The sequence below is a fragment of the Drosophila grimshawi genome, unplaced genomic scaffold (assembly GCF_018153295.1).
Source record: "Drosophila grimshawi isolate 15287-2541.00 unplaced genomic scaffold, ASM1815329v1 contig_1006, whole genome shotgun sequence".
Classification (NCBI taxonomy): domain Eukaryota; kingdom Metazoa; phylum Arthropoda; class Insecta; order Diptera; family Drosophilidae; genus Drosophila; species Drosophila grimshawi.
Window position 1 is genome coordinate 1435001 of NW_025062489.1, and position 27322 is coordinate 1462322.

At 40.5% G+C, this 27322-nt stretch overlaps 1 protein-coding gene across 4 annotated transcripts in view; it reads right to left on the reverse strand.

Moving 5' to 3' along the window:
* The window catches only part of LOC6565442 (potassium voltage-gated channel protein Shaker), a 123808-nt gene that overhangs the window by 76464 nt on the left and 20022 nt on the right, over positions 1–27322 (reverse strand). The window contains exons 1-2 of one of the 4 annotated variants that reach the window (XM_043216291.1): positions 17012–17143; positions 7161–8606 (exon numbers count right to left, since the gene is read on the reverse strand). The exons of 2 other annotated variants lie outside the window; for them this stretch is intronic. In XM_043216291.1, coding sequence (XP_043072226.1) covers positions 7161–8606; positions 17012–17058 — 1493 coding nt within the window. In that variant the 5' untranslated portion in view covers positions 17059–17143. Of the gene's footprint in view, positions 1–7160; positions 8607–17011; positions 17144–27322 lie in introns of those variants that run through there. One more of the 4 variants, XM_032738532.2, reaches the window with a different exon arrangement.

Consider the following 27322-nt stretch of genomic DNA (forward strand, 5'->3'; position numbering starts at 1 on the left):
AAGTTGCACAGCCGCCGCTCAACTTTGGCCCCGGCGCTCATCAATTGACGAAAGGCGTCGGCCGCAGGCAGCAACAACAACAGTGTGGCAGCAACAGCAACAACAACAACAACACAAAAAGGCATTACAAAACGCAGCGCTGCAGCAGCGACGACAGCTGCCCTTTTTGGCGTTTGAACTGCGACAGCAGCAGCAAAAGCAGCAACAGCAACAGCAGCAACAGCAACAACAGCAACAGCAGCAATAAATGCAGCCACTTGAGTGCGCAATAGGTCTATGTGCTATTTGTTTATGTGTCTATGTGTATGTGTATGTGTATGTGGATGTGTATGTGTGTCTGTGTCGCGCACATTTAAGCGGACACTTTGTCATACAAGGCGCCTCAACAAAAATATTATTTATACAGCCCAAGAGCTGTTGCTGTTGTTGCTTATATTGCTGCTGCTGCTGCTGCTGTAGTTGTTGTTGCCATTGTTGTTGCACGCCCTTTAGTCAGTGCGCTTATTGTTTGCTTGTTGGCATTTGGCTTCAATTTGTTGGCTCTTTTCTTAAACTTTTTTTTTGTAATTTTTCCCGTCTTATAGTCTTTCCAACTGGGTATATACAATTTGCCCACAATTGTACAAATATGAATAGAATATATATTATTTATTGGCCATTCAAGCAAATGCAAACTTCAAAATAATCAATTGAACTTCATAAAGAAGATAATGATGGGTAGGTATACAGATATTCTCATGTATGCACATACGATTTCTAAAGAGTGATATCCTCCGTAAATCCAAAATCGATTATGTAGCTGGAGCAGTTACAGGGTATCTGCTAGTTTTTTTCGCTGGCAAGTAAAAATAATCTCATTTAGAACTTTGGCTTAAAAACAACAATAGAATTTCATAGAGAAAGAGTAAGAGAGATATAGAGAGAGTAATTGCTAGAAAGAGGGACAGAGAAACCCCAAAGAATAGAGTAGGGGACGGGGAAGAGAGAAAGAGAGGGAGAGAGAGAGAGAGAGAGAGAGAGAGTAGCTCATCATAAATGACAAGTAACTAAAAAGTTGCTGCTAATCTTGTTGCTCTTGATGTAGCTGCTGATGTTGTTGGCTTAGCAGCAGTTTACTGAATAATATGACACAGGGTGAATATATGAGTGTGTGAAACTGTTTATGTAAAAGACAGTCAGCAGTCAAGTTAAGAGTTGGTCGCGTGATGCGAGTCGAAAAGTTGATGACGGCCAATAAATGACAACAGCAGCAACAGCAACAGCAACAGAGGCGGCGGCAACAGCAGCCAAATGACAAAACAGCTGAAAGTCAGCGTAAGGCAATAAAAGAAGATGAACGACAGACAGTCAGGCGGGCAGCAGCTAAATCGCTGCTGACGTCGTCATGCCACACGATGTCATCGCCACGGGAAGCCACTGGCAACTGCCGGATACACTGTAACAATTTTGAAATATTTTCAAAAAATTAATAAGAAATTATCTTGTGCATAGCTTTAATTTTTTCAAATTGCTTAAAAATGGAGCTGGAGAATCGAATCTAGATTTTCTTAACTCAGCTTTCGTATTTTAAAAAATGTTCGTGAGTTTTGAAAGATAGGCAGATAAATAGAGAGAGAGAGACGGAGATAGAGAGAGAAAGAGTGAGAGTGAGAGGGAGAAATACAGAGACAACGATGGAGAGGAAAGGACAGAGAGAAAGAGAGAAAAGGAATAGGTGATAAAAGAGAGAAGAACTAGGGCAAAGAAAGAGGGCAATCACAATTGTACGAGATAAAAAAAAATTAATTTCATTAACATGTTTTTACTTCATCTAAAGCATAAAACGAAGATTTGAGTTAAATAACTTAAAAACACTTCATGGTATTTAATATAATTTAATTGCTGTAATTTATGACATACTATAAATATCGCAAGAAATGAAATTGACATCGAAATTCGGTTTGGTGTAAGGCAGCCGCCAACTGGCAGCCGCCAACTGGCAGTTCGCAACTGGCTACTGGTAACTGGCAACAACTTTGGGGCAGCAACTTTGGCAACTTTGTCGCAGCGGCCAATAATAAATAAATGCAAAATAGTCGCCGCAGCAGCAGCAGCAGTAGCAGCCATAAGACAAAGCTGGCTAAGGTGGCGGCACACAGGTGAGTGCAAAAGTCTTTAAGGCTGTTGCTAGACGTGGCCATGACGTCAGAGCAGCAGAACAGCAGTACAGCAGAACAAGTTCATTGGGGGCAGGTAGCACGATTCAGCGCTAATGGGAGCGCTGCAGTGGCGTCGTCGCAGTCCCGACCTTCGTCCGAGGCATGCAGCATGCGGACAACACTAACACACACACACACACGCATACAATCACACATGTGCACCATTCACATTATTCATGCAGTGCAGCGCATGTGGCAGGCAGTCACAAACAACAACAACAACAACAACGTGCAACTTTTACTTTCATTCGCTGTTTCGTGTTCAATTTTGCCGGGGCGAGTTCAAGGCCAAGTTAGTGTTGGGCCAAAGGGGTTGTTTGGTTCGTTAACAGCGTCGGCTAATTGGCGGCACTTGAACTGAAATTACAACAAACACAAATGCACACATACTAGTACACTCACACATACACATCAATGCATGCATCGCCTGCCTGCCTGCTTGCCTGGCACAAATTTCATAGCATACTTTTGAGCGCTGCGCAAAGAAGTCGTGCAATATTCATGAATATTCGTGAATATTGGTTACATTTATGGCCGTTCCAAACCAAAACAGCTGCTAGTTTTCTGAATGAATCAAGGTTGTCACATACGGCCAAATTGTGGAGTCTTTCTCTATACGTATGCAGAAAGTTACAATTTTGTTTATTGTGTTTTCTTTTCTCATTTTGCTTGTTTTTTTCTTTTGGCAAAGGTCGTGACTGGCCAATTTGCCAGAGTATTTGAACAAAACAGCTGATAAATTACAAATTTATAGGTTTATATTCGTTGCATAGTGATGCAAGTCTACACTGGACAAAAAAGTGCCAGCGCTCATCCATATATGGAGTACATAACAAATCGATGTGAATATATTAATTAAGTATGGGGTCCACTTATTAAGAGTGGCATCCATTTTAATAAGTAATAATTTAAAAATGTAAGCATGAATGTTTTTTTCAAGTATGACCATAAAATACGCTGCAATTGCAGTCTCAATTCACGGTACCAAAAATCGGGGATATCGATGAACATTTTTGTAGCACTGTGTTATTGATAAAAATACTTTGTACGACGCGTTGAAAAATACAAATCAGCTGCCAAGTTTGGGGCACTTATACTTGCATTAGACACGCCCACATCCCCTGACCTCGTCAAAGGACTCTTGCAGTCCAGTCTCCTTGCCCTCGTTACCAAATCCAACCTGCCCCCTTCACCTCCCCCTCCCCAAACTTCCTGACCTACACTCCCCATTTGCAATTAGCTACAGCTACAAAGTGCACAATAAAATTGTGACTGGGCGTCGAAATGTTGTAGACCCTGCAGAACGGCTTTGCATAAGATAGTCTAAACACTTTTTGTCGCGAAACAGGAAATATTTTTGACTTATGAAATTGAAGTATTGACAGTCTCCACATTTCAATGTTAAAAGGAACTAAAATAATTGAATATCATATAATGAAAGAACTTTTTAGAGGGTATGTATTAGTTCATAAGTTGCAACTTCAGCTGCTTTGCTTGTGTATTTTTCTTTAGCATTGCTTTCGCTTATCGCACCACAAAGATCGCCACAAAGGCCATGTTACGAAATTATTGGACATATACACATACACACACACACACACGCACACACACAAACACACACGCATACGCTGCGCCGTTGACATGCAATGCAAATAGTCAACACGCCGCCACATGCCGTGCACACAAATCAAGGGCACTTGGCCCATGTTACCCCACAGTGGCAGTACCCCACTCCCTCGCAAAACCCCGTCCTCTCCACTCCACACCCCCTCTTCACATAACACATAACCCACACAGCACTGCCGATTGCCTTCCACAGTGTACAACAATTGGGCGAGGTCGCTGTGGGCGGTTTGCGAGTTGCCGGGCAATTCAAATGGCGGCTACAAGTCGCGGCGCATGTTTTCCTTGTGGTTGCTGTTGTTATGGTTGCTGTGTGGTGGGGGTGTGGAAGCCTGTGTTGCCGTTGCCAATTAACTGAAACTGCAGAGTAATGTTTTCCAGGCGCGAAACTCTGTTCGGAGTTTTGACTTTGTTTTGCATGTCTACACACAAACATATTCACACACAGAGAGACACACGCACACACGTTATATTATTTAAGTTATTGTTAGGTGCCGGCTGTTTTTGCCGTTGTTGTTGTTGCTGTGGCATTGACATAAATTTGGTTGGCCAAATGAAATGGCAGCAACGGAAGCAGCTAAAAAGCGCGCAAACAACAACAACAATAACAATAATAATAACAATAAGAATGGCATCAATGCAAAGGGCAAACAACACACGCGCCACAGAACAAACATACACACACACACACACACACACACACATACAACACACACACACGCAAGGCACATTAGAGCAATTTTCTCGCAACATTTTTCTTTTGCTTTTTACTCATTTTTTTATTTTTATTTTACTTATTTCTGCAATTTCGCGCTGTTGTATTACATAAATACGAATCAAAATAATCTACATAGTGCGAGTATTAAAAAAAGGAATGCGATGAAAAGCGCAGAAAAATGGCCCAAGAAAAAGGCACACATTCTGGCTGAGACCAAAAAATCCTGACTGCTGCAAATTATTCGATTTAATGAGAAAATCGAATTCTGTAAGTGAATGAAAATTGTAGGAATGAAAGAAAGAAAGAGAGAAAAATGTAGGATGAGTAAGAAAACTTTACAAGCCGAGGCCAGATTTGAAAGGAGATTTGTTATTGAAATTATAGTATACAGCATTAGTATATCAAAAATAAAAATAATAAACAGTAAAATTCGATATAGATTATTTGTTAAGTAACAAATTATTAAATTCCTGATGAAAATATTTGCTTTTTAACCATGTTGTAGGATCCTCATATCTAACAAGATTGAGATGGAGCATAATGCCCGAAACATTTGCAAAATGTCACTGTACAGGAGATTACCGTACACATTTCCAATTATGAGTTGCATAATATAAAAAAAAGTGCTCAATGTATACAATTGAATTAATCAATGAATCGAAAATGAGACCAGAATTGCGAAAAGTATTTCTAGGAAGTTGTGAGCCTGTCACAATAACTTATTTTCATTTCTCTTGATATGCACAATTAGCTACGGTAGAAGTTATCTGAATTAAAATAAAATAATCACTAAATGGACTCAGTTGATAACTGAAAATAACAATGCATTTCAGTTTTTTACTCAAGGGATATTTTGCACCTGTGCTCTGCAGGCATTTTAATTTGACCTTGAATTTATATGGAACACATACATAGACACACACGTTCGTACAAGCACACGTTCTGACACACACACACACACACATACACACACAGACATACACACAAACATATATATACACATTAATTTTAATAATACGTCTTATGCAACGCGGCGTATGCGTAATGAGGCATTTCCCATCAGCGTCAGGCACTGTTCAGTGTGTGTGTGTGTGTGTGTGTGTGTGTGTATGTTGTTGAGTTATGCCGGCTCCAGTTAGTCGCAGAGATGACTCCGCACATTCGTTTTTGTAGTTTTCTCCTTTTTTTTTGTTTGTGCTTCCTACTCTGGCAGCGAGCATTGATATTTGTGCGATTTTTGGCTGCGATTATGGCGACAACGACAGAAACGGCGCCGGCTATAAAATTATTTGCTAAAAAGGCAAAATCAGCAGAAGATGAAAAAGAGGAAGAATACTGGCTGGGCAATAGTCGGAAATGACTGCCTTATTCGGAGTCGTTGTCTCAACGCGACAGGGCAATGACTTGGACTTGGCATTTTGAACTTGTCTCTTTTGCTCTTCGCACTAGACAGTCACTGGCATTACGCATACGCCATGTTAAAAACCGAAAACAACTTCATTTAAAGTGCTCAAAGCAGAAAATACCTTACAAAAATATCTAAGCTTAAGCATTTAAGGCACAGAAGACAACTTTTTAATGATTAAGGATAATAGAAACGTTGTTTGCTTATCAGTTTGATAGCTTGATCTTGATCAGCATAACTGGCTGACTCGATATAGCCTTGCCATCAGTCTTAAATCTATTTTGACAGCGCTTGTGTTGTAGTCGGTCGGATCGGATGACTCTATAATTAAGCTGCCGTAGAGACGATCGACGAAAGAATAATGAGTTCCAACATGCAAAACATTTTGTTTATACTAATTGCGAAAGTCTGACTACAATATCATAAAGCCTCTTCGGCTTTGTAAATATATAAAACAAAACAAAAAATACCATATTTGGCACACCCAAGATAGTCGATTTTTTTGTATCGATGTATATTTTATATTATTAATTTTTTTTTGTATAAGCGTAGAGTATCCATAATATGCAAGAAAATTTAATAAAGCAGGCATATTAAGACACCTACATACCAAATTTTGCGCCTCATTTGTTATAGTTGAGAGCACTTTCGATTGCTGCTGATGCAGCTTGTAGGGGCTTACTTTATATGGAGTCATCTTTAATATGCCCCATGTGAAACATAGTGGTGAGCAGGCTATGCAGAGTATCAATAAAGCAGGCTCCAAACTCTACGTTAAAGCTGTGCAAAGCTAAAAATATATATATATTTTTATGTGATGAAGATGTTCCATTATTGTGTTGAATGTTTGAGCAGAGGCGGAAGCTAAAGCTGAAATCGCAATGGGGATGGGTGTAGCGGGTAGGAGGAAAAAGCAAAGAAAAACCGCAAACTTCAATATGCTTTCTCAAAATCATTTATTCAAGTTGTTGCTAAAAGGAAAAAAAACAAAGAAATCGGAGCAATTTGCAAAGGAAGAGCGAAACATGAACAGAAAGGAACTGAAAACTTAAAAATAATATATATATATATATATATATATATATATATATATATATATAATTATACATATGTAAAGATATGTAATAAAAAAAAACAGCTGGAGAATTGGCGGGTGGTTTCTAACTAAATTCGTGTTTAGAGCTGTGCATTTTTTATTTTTGTCTATTTTGGGTACTTCTCATATCCATAGTCCTTGAAATTGAATTTGTCCTTGTCCTTATCTTTATCCTTGTCCTTCTTCTTGCTGATGGCAGGTGTGTTCTTGCGAGGCCGATTCATCATCGGATCGTCCATTTGGCGCGATGCTTGTTGTCGCACCTGTGCCGGCGGTCCTGGTTTCTTCTTCTTCTTCGGTTCCGTCTGTTGCAGCAGCTGCTGCTGCTGCAGGAGCAGCAATTGAGGTTGTTGAAGCAGCTGCAATTGTTGGTGCTGCAGCTGCAGCTGTTGCTGCTGCTGCTCCTTGCGCTCCAAAAACGCAGCGTTCGCCGACGCAACAGTCGCAATGCGCTGCTGCTGCTCCATTTGCTCAAGCTGCTGCTGTTGCTTCTTCTTGTGGAACTGCACCAGCTGCGAGCTGCGACGCCGCAGTGCAGCACCATATGGGGCGAAGCCATCACCAGCATTGGTAGCACCACCGACGCCAAACAGCTTGCGTATGCGTCGCTTGTTGATGAAGCCACCGAAATTGACAGCGAGTCCCAAGGGCCCACCACCAGCTGCACCACCCGAAAACGTCACCGGACACGGACTGTGGGACGTTGAGCTGCCCGGCTCGCTGGCGCCGGCAACCATTTGGCTAAAGTTGCTGTCGAGGTCACAGCTGGTGCTGCCGTTGAAGGTGCCACCGCCGATGGTGCCAGCAGAGTCGGCACCACACGGAAACAGATATGTATTCAGTGTGCTGAGTGTTGTCGATGTCCCAGGTCGACTGATCGCGCCCAGGCTCAATCCATTGCCACTGCTGCTGCACGGATTGCTGTCGGGCAGTTGCAGTTGCAATGTCATCGGCAGTGGCAACATGATAGCCGTTGAGCCGCTAATGTTGCCGCTGCCAGTGGTGCCAGAGCTGCTATCATAGCTGTGCGGATTTACATAAATGTGATTGTTGTTGCTGCTGTTGTTGTTGTTGTTGTTGCTGTTACCGCTGCTTGTGTCTATTGTTGCTGTTGTATTATTGTTGCTGCTGCTGCTGCTCGTCTGTGTGGCTGCAATGCCGCTGACGATAAGACCGCTGCTGCTGCTGATGTTGTTCTCATTGTTGTTGTTGCTGGGCTGATGACTGTGGTTTTTGCTGTTGCTATTGCTGTTGTTGTTATTGTTGCTGTTGCTGTTGCTGTTGCTCAATGGTAGGCAATTATTGTTATTGTTGCTATTACCGCTGCGCGCTGGCGCTGTGGCGGGACGTGGCGGTGCTGTTATTGTCGTTGTTATTGTTGTTGTGTGTGCAATATCAACACGACTGCTGATATTGGTGGGAGTCGCTGTTGCTAGCTCTGCTGTTGTTGTAGCTGCTACTGCTGGTGGTCGCGGCTGTTGCTGCTGTGCACGATCATTTCCATTGCTGTTGCTGTCGTGATTGCCATTTCCATTCGTTGCACTCATGGTTGAGTTGCAATTGTTGCTAGTTGAAACCAATTGATGCGCAGTATTGATATAATGAGACTTTTCTCACAGTGTATAAGTTTCTCTCAAAAATTTATTTAAAGCTAAATTTTATATTAATTTTTCTGGTTACTGTCTCAAAAATGCTTATAAGCTCAGCTACTTTTTTAAAGTTGTTATTTATGCTTTTAAGCTTATTATAAATTCAATGTTGATTGATTTGTTAAGATTATAGTTTTAAGTTTTTAAATTTATCGATTAAAATGGTGTTTATAAATTGATTTTAAAATGTTCTTATTAATTTAGTTGGTTATTAATTTGCCAAAGTTTATTTGTGTGGATTGGTTTTAAGTGTTATATATTTTTGTGATTGTTATTAGTTTGATTTTATTACATTTATTATGATTGTTTGTTTATTACATTTAAAAGTAAGATTTATATTAATTTTTAATAGTTTTATTTGATTCGGTGCACGTTGAAAATTGGTTTTAAAATAGTTTTTACTATTATTCGAATCTCTAAGTTATTAATTATTATGCAAGTGAAGCTTTTCAATTGCGTATTATTTTTATTTGTATTTTTTATTTTTGGAAGCTTAACTGCGAAACACATGAGTTTCCATGCATCTTTCACTGCACTTAGCACTAAAGCACATTTGAACAAAGCCAAAAAAAAATGTGTATTGGGTTGGTTTGGTGGTAGACCACTTGTTTATCACAGTGTTTGTGTTTGATTTGCATTGGTAAGGCAGTAAATACTTTAACACACACGCACACTCTTACTCACACATACACACACACACACACACACACACTCACATACACTCACATACACACACACATACACATATGCTTAGAAATGCATAGCAAAAAAAAAGTAGCAAAAAAATGTACCCAACGCGGATCGCGCGCCACAAAAATCAAGTGAACTAAACTGAATTGAACTGGACTGAACTGAACTGCACTGCACTGCTGTGTTCCTCTTTTTTGTGCCTGGTCAACTACTGTTGGCCAACACTGTTATCAGTCAGAGCCACGTGCTTAATGCGCCGCGTGCCACAATTGTATGAACTCTGTGGCGCGTTGTTGACAATGCCACAGTGCCAACAGTCGCCGCCGCAGCGGCCGTAGCAGCAGCACCAACGAAGTTAAACACACGCACACAGACACATACACATACACATACACATACACCGTGTGAAAGAGCGAGCGAGTGAGAGAGAGACATAAACACGCACACGCACGAAGTAGTTGCGCTGTGTTAACTGGGCCGATGAGTTGGCTAACTCAAACTGGAAGTCGAGTCCTGAGACTGGGGCCAGACTCGCGCTGTCTGCCAGCGTTGCGACTTCTTCAAAAAATGCCAAACAATTGGCCAGAAATCTAAGCCAAAAGCAGCAGACAAACCACTTGAAGCACACATACACACCAACACACACAAACACACAAACACACACAAACACATATTTGTATAGTTGTAGTAGTTGTCGTGTTCGGGCTAAATTTCGGGAGTCTTTCGGTTCAGTTGAGTTCACTTCATGGCTAACTTAACTAAATGCCGCGCTGCAGTAGCGATGGCAGCAGCACACACACACACACACACACACGCACACAGACACATACACACACACACACACACATACACACGTACACACACACACTCGACTTTAACTCAACTCGGCTGCTCATCGGCTGGCAACTCGTGAACTCTGACAAAACTGTAACTGTAACTAATGTATTAGTGTTGTTGCTAGTTTGTTTGTGCTGCTGCTGCTGCTGCTGTTGTTGTTATTGTTGTTGCAGCTGTTGTTGTTGACCTGCCAGCCGAGGCGGCAACATTTCAATTCGGATTTGGCGAATCGTGCCACTGTTCCCAACACAGATCTCCTCTTCTACCCAGCACCCCCTCCCACCACAGTCATTGTCCTCGGTCCTCGTCACAGCAGTTGCTCTTTTTCTCTCCTTATTTTTATTATTTTGTTTTTTTTTTTTATTTCGTAACAGTTTTTACCATGTGACGATTAATAGTATGAGTGTGTTTGTGTGTTTATGTGCTAGTGCGGCAGCTGCTACTTCCATAAAGCTGTCACTTGTTCAACTACAACTGCTGCTGCTGCTGCTGCTGTGGCATGTCAGATCAACAACATCTGCAACATTTTCAACAACTCGCATGGCGACTGCTGCTGCATCTGTTGTTGACAATGAAAAACGCCACATGGCACTTTAACCCCTTTACAAATCAGTTTGGGATAACATTAAAAAATATGCTCCTGGCTTATTAACTATTCTCTTTTTTTTAGCATCATGTTAAATGCTTATGAAAATGCTTATAGAATATTATGCATAACAGTTATACCCTGGACACATCCACTGCTTAAATCGGGTATAATAGTGTATATGAAGCATTGAGAAAGTAGACATCCTTTGGATGTATAAAGTATCTATATATTTATTAAAAGTTATTCGATCCCTGTTACTACACTATTTCTGTTTCAATGTTTAACATCCACATTTCACAAGCTTAGATGGATTACCTTTATACTTATACAAATCCATTTAAGATCGTGTTATTAAAGTTTTCATACATGTCCATTATAGTCACATTCTTTGTTACATAATTGCCGATTGGATGATTTAGACCTTATCAAAATATTGCCATTCACAAAATTTGAATTACATTTGCATTGTTGACGACCAAATCATTAATGAATATCAGCTTCAGCCAATTACCGATTATAACATTTTCTTTATGTAATGGTGATTTGTAAACTTTTACAGCTATGTAAAAAAAGACTTTAATAAAATCCGATTTTTATGATTTGGCTATTTTTTTTATTCAGCAAGTACACATGCATATATGTATATAGACCTTGGCGGTGCCCTCACGCAATTTTCACTTAAATGGAGGTCGAATATTCGTTGCGCTTTGCAAGAACAACGTGTCGCATGCGCAATCTGACGAACTTATATGACGCATTCGCAACGTGAGCCGGCAGCACAGAGTGAGTAAAATGGGGAGGGAGACTAACAGTGAGAGTGAGACAACAACGAAGGTAGAGATAGAGATAGAGACAGAGACAGAGATTGAGACAGAGATTGAGACAGAGAACAGAGAACAGAGAAAACGTGTTTGGATCCTAACGCAGAAATGCAAAATGTATATGTATGTTTGTGTGTGTTTTGTCTTCGTGTTTGAGTCGGCCATGCAAATTGCCAGTGTCATAGTACAGACTTTTTCTTCTTTTTGGTTTTGTTATTTGCTGCCGTGTTGTGTGTTCATTTTGCATGTGAGGCAACCTTCATGGCTAATAAGCAGCCTGCCAGCAGTCACGGCACGTGTAATATACGCTGAGGGGCTCACACTTACTCCACTCAAAGTGCGAGAGCGAGAGGAAGTCAAACAGAGAGAGAGAGACAGAGATAGCGAGAGAGTCAGCAAAAATATTGATCAAATTTTTTTTTCGGTTTGTCAGCGTTGCCACACAACAGCAAGTGGGACAAAATGAAATCGGTAGGTAGCCTATAGCGAATGTCAACCAAACAAACAAATAAATTCTCTTGAGCCCACCCGCACAACTGGAATGGACCAGCCCCTTTAACCCCCTCACCTCCCACCAACCAACGTCTTATACTCATCGCGGAGAAGCTGCCCCATCAACATGGACTTCCAAAGTGCAGCTCTGGATGACGCTTTGCATTTAGCATAGCAACATATCCTATCCCCGCCCGTACCTCCACCACCACCCACTTCTCTACTCTGATTACCCTTTCGCCCACTTACACCCCTCTCCCCTCCTCCCTTGGCCCCATCCCCTTTTTATGGTACTCTTGCCATAAGGCGCACACAATGGCAAAACGATTTTCGTGCTAAAAATAACCAAATTGATGGCGTCTTTTAGTCAGCCCTCCTGTGTGTGTGTGTGTGTGTGTGTATGTGTGTGTGTGTGTGTGTGCGTGTGTATGAGTAAGTGTGCGCTCCATAAAACAGTACAATGGAGCGGGCGGGCGGTTGGGGCGGTCGCTCAGTCGGTCGGTTTGTCGGCTAGCTGGTCATGGCCACGGTGAAGGCGAGCGAACAAAGAAAGCACAAGCAAATCAATTAAAAATTTGTTCGTTAAGCGCAACCAAAACAAAGACGCAGAGAAAAACTTTTGGCTGGCCTGGACAAACAGTTGTGCTCGTAATTGTGATAGTTTTTGATTTGTGGCCAGTCTGAGATTCCTAGCTACCAATCCACCACCCCCTTTCCTCTCCGCCCCCTTGCACCTTTTTGTAGCTGCCAGTTGATGAAATTCTTTCGTGCCACCCGACATTTCCGGCAGCGACATCGACTTTGATTTTCGAGTCGTCAAATAATGTGTACTCCCTACATCCAGCTTAAACAACAGCTAGCACAATTACAATTACAATTACAGTTACAGCTACAGTTACAGTTACAGTTACAGCTATTGTTATAGCTATGGTTGCCAACTTAATTCTCAAGCATTGGGTACATTCTGTAAAGCGTTGTTCTGACTGTTGAAGTTATAATTGCATGTTTCTGAGGCAAATATAGTTATTAAGGCTCGATTGACAACATCGATTACTTTTCAAACAAAAGCGAATTGCTTTTACAGCTCTTTACACTGTACAAATTAATTGATATTGATTGATGCTGAAACACATCTGCTAATATTGAAGTTGAATATTCTTCAAACTTCTGCCCTCAGAGTAGTGATAGAAAAATGTGTAGATTAGCTATTGCTTGGGATATTGTGGGTTAATTAACAGACATCAGATAGATGTTAAAACGTATTGGGAGCGTAACGATGGGTACTTTATACGCTTGCTAAGCTTTCAAGATACTCTTAAAAAGAAATCCTATTAGATGAGACAATCAAATAAGATAAGAATTGGAAAACTAGGTAGTCACCGTAAAGTAGAAAACATTTGTTTTGTGTGAAATGCTTTTTGTTAAATAGGAATAAGAAGTCAGATCTAAGGTCAATCTGAACAGCGCTTTACTGAAGTTATGTTTTCTTAAGTAATTTATTGATATACATAGTTACATCATTTTAAAGTTATCCTGCATGACAAACTGCTTCTGCCTGTTGGATTTGACGGATTGGTCGCACTTTAATAATTTTAAACAATACTCAACTCAACTCCAAAAAAAAGAAGAAAAATTAAAAGCATTGGAATTTAGACAACCAGCGAAGTGTCTAGTTTTCAACCAACTTTCGCAATGCAAATTTCTGGTTTTTTAAACATTTTTTTCATCCTTTAAGTGTTGCTTATGGAATTGGTTCTGCAATTTCCATTTGCATTGCCTAGCTACCTTTTCTTTTTGTGACGCATCTCGGCGGGCGAACGCACATTGGGCGCCGCGTGCATTATTCCCGACACCAGCTTTGCAGTTTTATTTATTCACCCCGCACCACAATTACAACTAGAACCACAGTGATAATAAGAACAACAAGTATTTAGAGCACCCCGATGTGAACGGGCGCGCGGGTGAATTTAAAGTGCCGCAGAAGCACAGCAGAGCAGAACAGTCGCCTACGTTTGCTTAGAGGGTGGGTGTGGAGAACGAGGGGACAGCAGCCCATGTCTTCACCAGCAATCGACGCCAATTTGTATACCCTTCTCGCAGAGGGATTGTCATGAAATGTTTGGCTTGAACTATCTTGGTTGAACTATCTTTTTCGTTATTGACTGGCTGTAAAACACTGCAAATTAAATTTGAAGGCACATTAACTTAAGTCTACACAGTCTTGATCTATATATAAAGTTCTGATCTTGGTCATCATTTTTGTCGGGAGTTTTTGTTTTTCAAGACAACTGATCTGAAATCATTAGTTAGGTCTGTCACAATGATCTAATTAACTATTATCAAACTACGGTTTTCATTTGTATTTATAATTTTAAATATGAGTAGCTGGCTGTTGCTTAATAGGGTATATCATATTCGGCTTACAACCGGCAGCCGTTCTTTCTGTTTGCTTTCTAATTCAATTTTCTGGCCTGCGAGGGTTGCTTGAAGAACCTTGGCTTTGGCCACTACCGGAAATGCTCAGTGATAAAGGGCGAGAGAGACACAGAGAGAGACAAAGAGAGCGACAAAGAGAGAGAGAGAGAGAGAGAGAGTGAGAGAGAGAGAGAGAGAGAGTGAGAGAGAGAGAGAGAGAGAAAGAAAGAAAAGAGAGTGAGGGACAAATAGAAATAGAACAGAGCAAGTAGTCATGAAAATATGAGCAACAGCTGACCAAAGGGCGTCTTTCATAATCTCTATAGCTGCGTTCAAGAAAACTATGCGAAATGAGCTTCAAAGTCGGCCCCCAAAGGTGGTGGTTAGGGGCTGTGGCTGGGGAAGAGATGGTTGTTTGTCTCTCACAGAACACACTGAACACATCAAGAACGCGCAGTGGTTGGCGCTTTTTAAGTCGCGCTCAAGGCCAAACGCCACTTGGCCACTGTCCGCCGCTTAATAATTGCCCGCAATATGTCACCACTCCCCAACACTCCCCAACACTCACACACACCCCTGACATACACCCCTTGAGGTAAGGCCCATGCATGCATACATATGTGCAGCGTTAATTGGCTGCAAGCGGCAAATCGATGATGACAGGCGCAAAAGCATAACTGTAAAGCATAGAAACACACACACATTCGGTGCACCACCAACCATACACAACCACACAGTTCATTGGTTATCATTTTGGGTCTGTGCTCCTTAGCTGGGAAGGTCAGTTTGAAAGTGTGACAATCGACACAAGAGAATGACAAGTGTTAGAAATAATAAGTAGGATTATTCTAGTGGAGGTTGCTCGACTAGGACATACCCTGACCCCAAATCTTTACCAAGCATGAGTCAATGTTCAAAGTATATTCATGCCCAATTAAAAAGCTATATTTGTACATTTTTAAAATCATTGTAATCGGTAATCGATTTTAATGTGCAGGAGAAGTTGTCGATAGGATTAAATAACTTATATTCCAAACAAAGTTTCTAGGTCTGTGATCTGACAAATAGACGAAGATGGCTAAGTGAACTAAACCGACAGCTGATCAAGAATAGATATAGTCTATGGGACGGATATACTTCAACCAGCATCTTACATATTACTTTTACTAAGTTTAATGGACAAGGCATAAACAGTTTCAGGGGTTGGTTCTGAATTGTTGTGTTGCCAACCGCATTGTTGCCGAGTGGGTGTGAAAATAGCACAAAACGAGCTATGAATTTCTCAGAAGGCAAATTTATGTTTCGAAAAACACAATAATAACAATATCTAAAGATCGATTTAATTTTCTCGACAGCTCTCCAGTAATTTCATTGTGACGAACCATTCAATTGACTTGACAGCTATTCATCGTTCCATATGCTGACGCGCTCCAAGCAAAGCCTGCCTAACCCAACCCAATCCCATGAAACCCTGCCGCTCAGCATCTACTCTTAAGATCACATAATCCCTGCTTAACTGAACCTCCCTCCAGTCTTATTTTATTCGCTTATGCTGCTGACACGCTAAACAATTACACCTTGTTATACTCTGATACCGAAGGTATAAGAGTATATGGGTTTTGTGAAATGTCCGTCATTCTGTCTGTCTGTCTGTTACTGAAAAGCTAAGAAATCAGTAAAATCAATAATTGGAAATCGGTAAAACCATATACCTCATGCAATTATTATATCAATCAAAGGGCGTTAAAAAATGTCCTGGTCCTGCCCACGAGGGACCCCACCCACTGCCGAAGCATGCCACAAAAAGTGGTTTGCCACCAGTTATCAGCTCATGTTACACTGGTGTATGAGTATTCCTCAGCTGACTTAACCGCATGGCAACGTTCTCACTTGTTTTTAATTGTTAGTGTTATTGTTTTTTTTATAGTTTTACTTTTAATTTTTATTTATTTATTTTTTATTGGTTTTGGAATATTTCCGAAGATCGCCTTTATGTTGAATAATCGACTCTCATGACGTGTGAACCATCAGCCAAAAGAGCAGTTAAATATTGCGAGGATTGAGCGTGAAAGATGCAGTTAAACTCACGGTTTATTTGTTGACTAGGCAGAGATGCTAAATTTCTTTCGGAATTTGTAAATGACACAAGATTAGGTATGCAATATAAGAAATGTGAAATGTGAAATGAAATGAAATGAAAACTATACGAGAAAATGGAAATCAATGATCTTTGGGGCACTGGGGCTGATCGTAAATGTGGAATTTGGCGATTCTAAGTAAATATTTAGAAAATAATAAAATTTTATAAAAATTTTAGTACACTAAATGGCGGCAGCTGAAGAAGAATAGGAATATGAAGGAGAAGCAGCAGAAGCAGCAGTTGCTATAAAAGAAGAGGAAGCAGCAGCAAGAAGCAGACCAAAACGGGGGACTCGGCTATGAGGCTGAAAAGGCGTGGCGGATGTGCTTGACGCTTACCTTGGCGCTTGGCTTAAGCTGCCGTGCGTCGTCGTGATGTGGGCCATGCAGGCGATCCATTAACTTACTCCAAAAACACTTCGTTCCACTTGGTTAACTCTTGATGGCAATCTATATGTATGTACATGATGATCCTTAGTATTTACAGGGGCTAAATAAATAGTTATTTACTTGACTTGACTGGCGAATGTGGTACACACATACAGATATACATACATACATACATATATACAGATACAAATTTAAGCTGTTCACGACTAACAAATACATACACACCCATATACATACACACACACACACACACACACAGACACATACACGCATAGACTGAGCTGTACATAAATACATTTAATATGTTACGTATACGTAATATTGTTATTGCTGTTGCGGTTGTTGAGTCTGCTTCTGCTTCTTTTCTTTTTTCTTCTTTTTTTGTGAGGGAGGGCGTGCGCGGTGTTAAGTATATTTATGGAGCAGACGTATAGACAGACGTCTCTAGATATATATTTATTTATATTCAAATTCATATGACAAAAGAAATGAAACGAAACGAAACAATTTTCTTTCTTCTCTCTTTTTATCTTTCATATTTTGTTTGTTTTTTTTTTCACAGTGCGAGGGACGCGCTCGGTGTACGGTGGCGACTGCGGGTTGGAGGCGGCAACATTTGTCGTACACATTTTTCACATATTCCACAGCGACAACGACAACAACAGCAACAACAACAACAACAGCAACAACATACTGAATTCCACACGACAGCGAAGCTGTGTGGAAGCTAAAGACGACAACGTGCACACAGGCGGAAAGGGGGAAGAGGAGTGGGGGCTGGGAGATTTGGATGGGGTGAGTGCCACGTCATTGGCGACACTTTTCACATAATTTGCTGTTGGGCTTTATTACCGCCTCTGTTTGGTATTTAACAACACTGCACGCACCGTGGGGCCAGAAATCTCTTTTCTTCTTTTCTTCTTTTTGCTCTTTTTCCTTTTGTACAACTATTCTTCTGTGGCACAGCACACAAAATAAAACACAAAACAAAAAAGAACTACGACAAAATGATTGAGAACGCACACTGGAAAAATCGACTGACTCCGATTGCAGCGATTGTGGGGCAAGTGCGAAGCGTTCACCGGCGTGCGCGTTACTGAAGATCGCCAGCGGCAGCGCCGTCAGCGACGACGACTGCTGTGGCAGCGACTGCGACGGCGACGGCGACGACTGAAACTGCGGACGGGTTCGGAACTGGCCAAGAAATGAAATGGGCATGGGTACGCAGACTAAGGCAACAAACAGCAGCGACGACAACGATGCTATTGAGCGAATCCAGCGCATCTCGCTCTGCTTTGTGTGGGTGTGGCAGTCTGTGTATGTGTGCGCGTGTGTGCGTGTGTGTGCGTGCAAAGTGTTTTTCTCACGCAAATTGTTCTGCAGCAGCCGCAGCGCAAACGTCAGCGGCCATCGGCCCAAGAAAGCAGCCGATATCGCTCCACAGCACGTTTATGCGATAGGCGTTTGGATGATCTGCATAACTCACACAACTCAAAACTCAATCACTTAACGAAGTACCAAAGAGGAGGCGAGAACAGCCTCTGCACTACAAGCCGGAACACAGCTGGCCAATTGCAAATTCGATTACACATTTAAGATTAACGCTTTAAAGATTACATATCCATCCACTTGCTGTCATCGAAATTGTATTTCAAATTTGAAAATCCGATCGATTTTACACATGGAAGCTTTACAGTAGTCACAGTCCTGTTTATAACTTTGGGAGCATAACAAAACTCTTAATTATTGAGTTTTCTCGGGATATCGCGGAAAGGAAAAATGTTGTTCGTACAAGACTTCACTTACCGATAGATCGATCCTATGACAACTATATGATATTGTGACTACGTCAAATGTAGTGCTTGCAGCACAAAGACGAGCAAATTCCAAGTCGCATCAAGACAGACTTAAAATTGAGGAAGTTTTACTCGACTAGTGGTGCTGATCAAGATCACACATGGAGTCGCAAATATTTTTTCATTTGTTAATGAAACAAACTTTTGCTTTTGATAAAGATATCTTCTGTTTTCTTTCAGAAATATTTTGCAAACACACAAATAAGCTATCATCTTTCATATTGATAGTTGAACTTAACTTATCAAAAGAAGTACAAATTAAGTTACTTATGTCAATTGTGCAACAACTACCACATCTCAGTAAATCAGAGTCGTAATCATTGCTCTGTTTAGGATAATGTATCATAAACAGTCAACACGCATAAGCGAAATCGAAGAGCACAAAAAAAACACACGACGACCAGCCTTGTCCACCTGTCTTAAATTGCAATGCACCTGCAATGGGTGAAGCAAGAGGCGGGGGGTGTGGTGGCCAGACCTAGGCCTTGCGAAACTTGAGGGCAATGATCTATATAATCATATTTTTCAATGAAAATAATAATAATTGCAGACTATAAGGTGTTGTAGAAGAAGCAAAGAAAAAAAGAAGAACAACAAATGCATCCTTCACAACTCCTTTAAATTTTCCATATCTGATGAGCAGCAACATCTGATATTATTACTATTGTAAATCTATATTTATATTAATGGTAATAACGTGGGCCAGTGAACACGGCTGAGGGGAACGTGCAACTCGTGGAACAAATGACGCAATATGCAATTACTGAAATATGCAAAATGCATTTTCTGCACTATTTATTTTCGATAGTATGCAGAATAAGAAGAAGAAGAAGAAGAAGAAGACGAAGAAGAAGAAGAAGAGGAGAACACGTAATATTCATAATGAGGTTAATGATGACGTTGGAAAGAAAAATAAAGAAATACATTCATAAATGTACATATGTGCGATGTATATGTACAGATGTACATATGCAAATATTGAGAAGTGGATTATTCCAGCTAAATCTTTCAGCATCTAATACTTAGTTATTAATGCGTTTTATAGCGTTCACAGCGACAACAACAACAACAACAACAATAATAATAATAACAACAATAAGAAGAAAACGACCTTCACTCGCTTTTCTTTCGTTTCCACTCGAGAGCTGCGAGCGGATTGCGTAAAGCGGCCAACGGCCCGTTGCGGCTGATGCTCAGATACTCAGAAAAATATGTGGATAGTACATATATAGTATATAGAGTAGATATATATGTATATATCTCATGGATGCCGAGCTGTTGCCTTGTTTTCGTCAATTGTCGACAATATCGTTTTTAATGTGCCTCTTTATTTGTTTCAAAAGCCTAGCCAAAATCTAGCTGAGTGGTGCCTTAAGAGAGGGATGAAAGGGAAGCAGGTGGGTGGGGCAGGTGGCTGTATTTCGGTATTCGCTAAATGCCAAGAATAATTTTAATGCATTTTCATTTTCAAGCATTTGCCGATTGATTGCTGTTGAAAAAGTGATTTTAACCCAACAACATTTTGTTCTTTTATTTATTATTCTTTTCGCCCGGGTTAATTTAGCTTTGTCACGAAGAGTGTGTTACACAGAAAGCAAAGAGAAACAACATATCCGATTCCATAAAGCATACGTATAACAACACTTTTCGCTTTCGAAATTATGCTTAAATCGTTCTACAATATTAAATATAAATGTTCATACAAATTCATAAACTCATTTAAAGGGTACATAATATTTGGCTTGCAGATGATGAAGCTGTCTGTTTTTTGCTTGTCGACAACGGGCGGAGGGGCTTGGGCGTGACTTTTGCGTTTCGCACATCGCGCAGGTGAGAATCGAGTAAGCAGCAACGAGTTGTTGATTGCTGAGCGAGCTGGCGTCAATGGATCATTGGCAGCGCATCTTTAATACGCACTTGCTGGTGGGCAGGTGGGCACGTGGGCAGGGGGCATATGGGTGGGTGTGCCTCTTTATGGGGGCGTGGTGCGATGGTGTGAAGCCACCACTCGCCATTGCGATGCCATTTGCCATTGTTTGTACAAATTGTTGTTGTGAGGCGCATTTAATTGAGTCGTTTGGCATTTGGCTTGTTTATTTGTTTGTTCGACAAGTTTTGCGATTGATTGATCGATCGAATCTGCGCATTTGATGAATGCATGCAGCAGGTGCAGCGACTCGCTTTCCTTTTCTTTTCAATATTTTTCCGCTGCAACGTCTGTGACGTCAGCATTGACACAAAACCCTCATTTGCCACTGCCTGCGCCATTGTAAGCTATATGTGGAAAGCAGGCAAGGGAAATGCGCCCAAGCGCATGACAATGAGGAACAAGCGATGAGACGAGCTTGTCCCAACATGTTCCAAGTGTTGTTGTCGATGTTGCATGTCGCATGTCGCATGTCGCATCTCGCATGTTGCATCTTTGAAATGTCACAGCAACACGTCTTACCAATGCGTCAATGTTGGGGCAAATCGCAAGGGAAACATGCCATGGGAGCAATCGATTGTATATCAACATATTTACCTAGTGGCAACATGTGCTTATCAGTTTTATCAGAATACATACATTAGAAAATTGACTTAGCAAGATGCTAGATACATTTCAGAGCAGAGCATCACACCATAGAAATATAGGAATGAGATTGTATATCAACATACCTTTGTTAACTGACCTATCAACATTTATACCATTGAACCTTAAGTATGTATGTGCATTAGAAACTAAAGTCCAGCAACATTGCACAGTAACATGCATGCCAGTAGAACAAAAACGAAAAGCTATATGAGACACGCCAAAGCTTGCATACCGTTGAAGAACAGAGTTGACCTGCTCACCTCTAAATTCTACTAATTCCGGCACTTGGCATGACCATATCGAGTCGGCTAGTGTTGCTGATCCAAAATACTCATATATACTTTTGGCTCCCTCAATACTTAAATCAAAACTTGACGTCAAAATTAGAATACCCCTTGCAAAAGTATAGAAAGTAACTGTTTAATTTCACAGTACAATGTTTACACTTGTGAATTACCGCGAAATGTATCGAATCATGCATATAACTATTTTCATAACAATTCTGATTGCGAAAATTTCAATAATATTCAAATTAATAAAAAAAAAAACTTTTGAATGGACAGAATCATAAGCACATATTATTTTAAATTTAATTTTTTAAATTTTATTAATATAAATAAAAAAAAATGATTTTCTCACGAATTCAAATTCAAATTAATATCGAAAATGCGCAATCAGGGGAAAAATTCCTCTGTGTTTTTAAAAGAAATGCTGTTTTGACAAAATCTTAAGTCAATTCATATTGCAAAATTGGGAAAAGATAATAAATGCATAAAAGAACATTTCAAAATTCCGTCCAACTATTAATAAAATAAAAATGCAATGTTTAAATAACATATTTTATGATCTTCACTTTGAAAAATACACAAAATACTCTTAAAAATTGTGTTATTCAATTATGAGGGGCACAGGTAAAAGCTTTTAAAACTGCTTTAGTAAACTATCCGTTTAATAATATAATTTGAAGGGTATTCCCAAAATAGTTTTAAAATAGGCGATAACAAGTTTCACAACCCTTAGCCTAGACACGAACCGTAGGCTCATTGCTGCCTCTTTGCGCTTGCTTTCGCTCAGATTGAATGTACATATAATAAAATGTTGGTGTATTTTTCGTTGGTTCAAGACTCACCTGCAAAGAGAAGAGAATAAGGGAAATGCATTAGTCAAATGTGGTGGCTTACAATGTGCAATGTGCAATATGGAATCTGCAATGTCATGAGTTGAGTTAGGGTTGAACGCAGACGTCATGGTGTAACCGCGTGACCTCGTTTTGAACAATTAAGTTAAGCTTGGCGTATGCATAAGTTCAAGGGATATGGAGACAGTGGGCCGCTGACTCTGACGTCAACAGCTTTTTCAATGTTTTGTGTGCTTTTCCAATAGTGTGAAAGCTGTCGATCAGCAATTGAGCTTTCGATGACGTCAATGTGCTCGTCTAAGGTCAAGCACTCACCAATGACGTCGCACGAACTCAAGGCGCCCTCTAGTGGGCAAGCTTTCACTGAAAGCTGTACTCGCTAAAGCCCCAATGCTTTCCCTTGATAGCTTTCACATATACTTTTCGAACTTCCAGTGCGCTTTGTTTTTCTTCATTATTATTTCGAAATTTCAACAAGTTTCGCTAAAGTGAACGCTGCAGGCACGCGTCGCTGTCAACGTCAACGTTGACGTCGACTGCGCTGCTTGGTCGTCGTCGGCATTTGTTGCTCTGTGGGCAGCGAGCACGTGCTCGTGCTGCTCTCGGCTTCTGCGGCAGTTCATGTTCTCTATGTGTGTGCGTGTGTGCCACGCCGCATATCCTTTGAGCATACTTTTAAAGAATTCACGAGCTTCTTGTGGGTGTCTCTGGCTGTGCGTATGTTTAGCAATAAAAAAAATGCTGCACTGTCGGCTCAGGATGCTGCGTGCCACACACTCTTACTTATCAGCTCTAACAGCCGTCACTCAAACCACCCCCCCCCCTCCCCCCTCCTCCTAAAACAGCACAATTGCTGTATTTTTCTTCTATATATTTTATTGTCTCCTGCCGAAACTCTTCATCCGTGAAAGGACTTCATTCCCCCCCCCACACACACACATACTAACCAACCAACCAGCATCAACTACTTCCCAATCCTGTGGGTTATTGAATAGCAGTCGCAGGAAGCGCAGACCTACTCGACGCTGACGCTGACGCTGACGTGGACTCGACGTCTGCGTCGCCCTCATAAATATGCAAAGGAAATGCAAACGAACTAAACGAGCAAAAAAAATAAAAATAAAAAAAATAGACAACAAGACAGCCAAAATAAGAAGAATTTACAGAAACGCAGACAATGCAAATGGAGCTTTGTTAAAATTTCCGGAGATGCTTATTCAATAAGGAGGGAAGGAGACGTGTGAATATTTGAACTTCTTAACTGCCACGCCCACAGCCTACAATTAAGGCAATTAAACATGAAATATAAAGTATTTGAATCGCTTTTGCGGCACATTTCACTTAAAGCCTCTTTTGACTCACGGCTCTATGGTTAAAGCTACCCCCTTTGATAAGACATTTACTAACTAAATAGACTACAAAACGCATTCTTCATTTTTTCATTAATGAGTACACAATGTACCAATATATCAGCTAATAGTTCAGAATTGAAAATCAAGCTTAAGTATTATTTATTAACAAATAGTTTGAGCCAAGTTTATTCAAATTCCCTGTTAAGATACTCATAGCTTCAAATTTAAGTAAAAATAAAAGAATATAATCATTTCAGTCTGTACATTTTTGGTGTCTGTCTTTTCAAACTGATGGTCCTTGAAATAGATAAGCTCTAAAGAAATATGTGCTTGAAATAGTAACTTATTGTTCAGATCAAACTAAAATTTCTGAATGCTTAAATTGTTGCTAAATAATTTTCTACATAAAAGATAAGGTTGAGAGAAGTTTTGTTAATTGCCAAATATGCTAAAATGCTTCCCATTAAATGCTTCAACACTCAAGCCGTGAACTTAACACATATATTAAATAGTATTGTGCTAAAAAGTGAAACTAATAGTAAACTTTGTTACAAAATGAAAATGGCAACTGAAAACAGAAGTTTTCACATTGTCTTCTCGACGCTGCTTCTGACATTTTCAGTTTCATTTCTAGTTTTGCCCAGCTGCCAACTGCCGAGTAGTTGCTAATGTTTTCATTGTTGTTGCTGCTGCTGCTGCTGCTGCTGCTGCTGCTGGCATCATAAAATCCAAGTTAAAAGTGTGCCTGGCACAGTCGTAAAACGGTTTGATTAATGTCCAATGCACTGCCATTGCTCATACGCAACATTGTCTCGCTGGCAAAGACATTGGAATATGCTAAGCGTTAGTCTTGGCACAAGTTTATTATACCCTGTACACCCCGTACATCAATTATGGTAAGGGACAAAGACAGAGACAAATACAGAGACAGAGACAGACATATAAGATCGAGATTAACTGAAATGGATTATGTCAATTTGTGTACACAGAGCAAGTTCATTTTCTTTTGGTCCGACACACGTTTTCTGGAGCTTATCTTGAAGGTTATAAGAACGAGAGGTCCAATAACATTTTGTATAACCTTCAAAGCTTCAAAATATATCATATTTTTTGTATATCTTTGTATTAAACAAAAAATTGTTTTCAATGTGGAAATGTGTAGCTTTTATGTATACTAGCTTGGATAGTAACCAGACATCCTGAGAAGTCCAAGCGACTTCCTCTGTCGCCGCGCTATTGCTATTGCCACACTGTTGCTGTTGCTACACTGTTTTTGTTGCCACAGTTACTGCAGATGTTGCTGCTATGACCGTGGCTTGTTGCTCGGTATTAGCATAATCGGCTTATTGGCAGTGCGTCGCGCACACGAAAGCCAATTCTGTTGCCAAATTGCGTCTGAACAAATGGCAAATTGATGCTGTGTTAGCTGTTGCCATTGCTGTTGCCATTGCTGTTGCGGCTGTGGTTGTTGTTGTTGGTATTTACCTTTTGCTCCGAGCTGGCCTTTGAGCTGCGGCTTAGCTGCCTGTCGACTGATACGCTCTGACACTTTTGCCACTCAACTCAAAGACAACTAAGAAGTTCTTCTCATACTGGAAGTGACTAAAAAACCAAATGAGTTGTTGTTGGTGTTGCTGTTGTTGTTGTTGTTGTTGCTTTTGATTTTGTTGCTGTTGTTACTGTTGTCTTAGTTAACGAGCTTGTGACGACTCATTGACTTTGGCCGTTCCTCAGCTAATGGAAATTGAATTCACAAACCGATTTGGCCCAACGAATGCAAATGAAGTGCAAACCACTTACTTTGTGGATGGGTGGTTGGGTGTATTGATTGTCGAGCATTGTTATGCCAACACTCGATAACTTTCTAAAGGTGCTCTGTTAGGTAAGCTGAGTTTATTTTTTGATATAAATTGCAATGAAAACAAATGCCAACTGCTGATTATTGCCACCTTCTGTCTCTTTTCGTCTTTGCGTCTTCTTCTAGATAAACTGGGATGCCCTCAAGGCTTAAGTCAAAAGCTCATCCACTTCTGGATGGCGTTTTTGTCCCTACTCAAACAATTGTGAATGGAGAAGAACTATGTAAGTCGGAATGCTCACTTAATTCTCAAGTTGAAAAGCAGAATCCGGAGACAAACAGCCGTAGGATGTTGATGAACAAGCGAAAAGAGCGTCAAGTTGGTCAAGTTTGAATAGCCCGATTGTTTAATACCATTGTTAAATATTGCGTGTGGCAAATAGATCTGGACATATTGTGCAACATATTTTGGAGCACGTCAGAAAAACATTTCCAAATGCACACAAGTAAAGCGCCAAACATTTTTTCTCTTGCAAATCAAATTCAATTTATCCCTAAAGTTTTACTAGTCAACATTTCAGTTGTTTTACTTACAGGACTTAAATTAAGAGACATTTTCCTTCACTAAGTTGATGTAGATGGAGTTAATAATTTCGTAAATCACTACAAGTTATATGTTGGCAGAAATTGTCATGAAATTGGGCCGTGATTAATTTGACTCCCATCTAAACAGCCTCGAACAAATAATTGGATATACTCGTAGTCGTTAGGCACAATGGCTACCGAGAAGAATAGTGTAAAGAAACTGGATAAATACGGGCACCCATATGACTGGCGCATTCATTCGAATTCATAGTTGCATTCATGCCTGTTGACGAGTATTATTGTCTATATTCAGTGCGCTAATCAAGAGAACATTTCCTCACTCATCTGCTTAAAAGTGGAGGCGGAACATGTGCGTTTGTTGTTTTCTATTATGAAAAGCATTTACCTCCCCCATTCCGACCTACCTCTGCACCCCCACAAGCCACCCCCCTTGCACTGCAACATCCAGGAGCAGACTAGGACGCATGCGTTTGTCTGGAAGAGCGAATAGTAAATAAAGGCAGAAACTCACAGCAGCTCACATTGTTGCGATTATTTTGCACTGTTCCAGATAAATGAAGAAGAGCGAAATTCGTAAATATTTTCAAATATTATGATATGATTTTCTGACTTTTGATCTGAATCAGCATTAGATTCTCAGCTGCTTGCCAGCTCTCTCCCTATCTCTCTCCCTATCTCTCTCTCTCTCTATCTCTCTCTCTTTCTCCTTTTCATTCTCCTTCTGTCTCGCTCTCTTCTCTCCCTCTCTCTCTTTCGCTCTTGGCGTTTCTCTTTGAAGTTTCGGATATGCTTGGCTTGCGCTCTTACAATAACAAAAGCAAGCACACTAACACACACACACACACACACACACACACACACACACACACACACACACACACACGCACACACACACACATACACGCACACAGAAAGGCACACATCAGCCGGCAAAA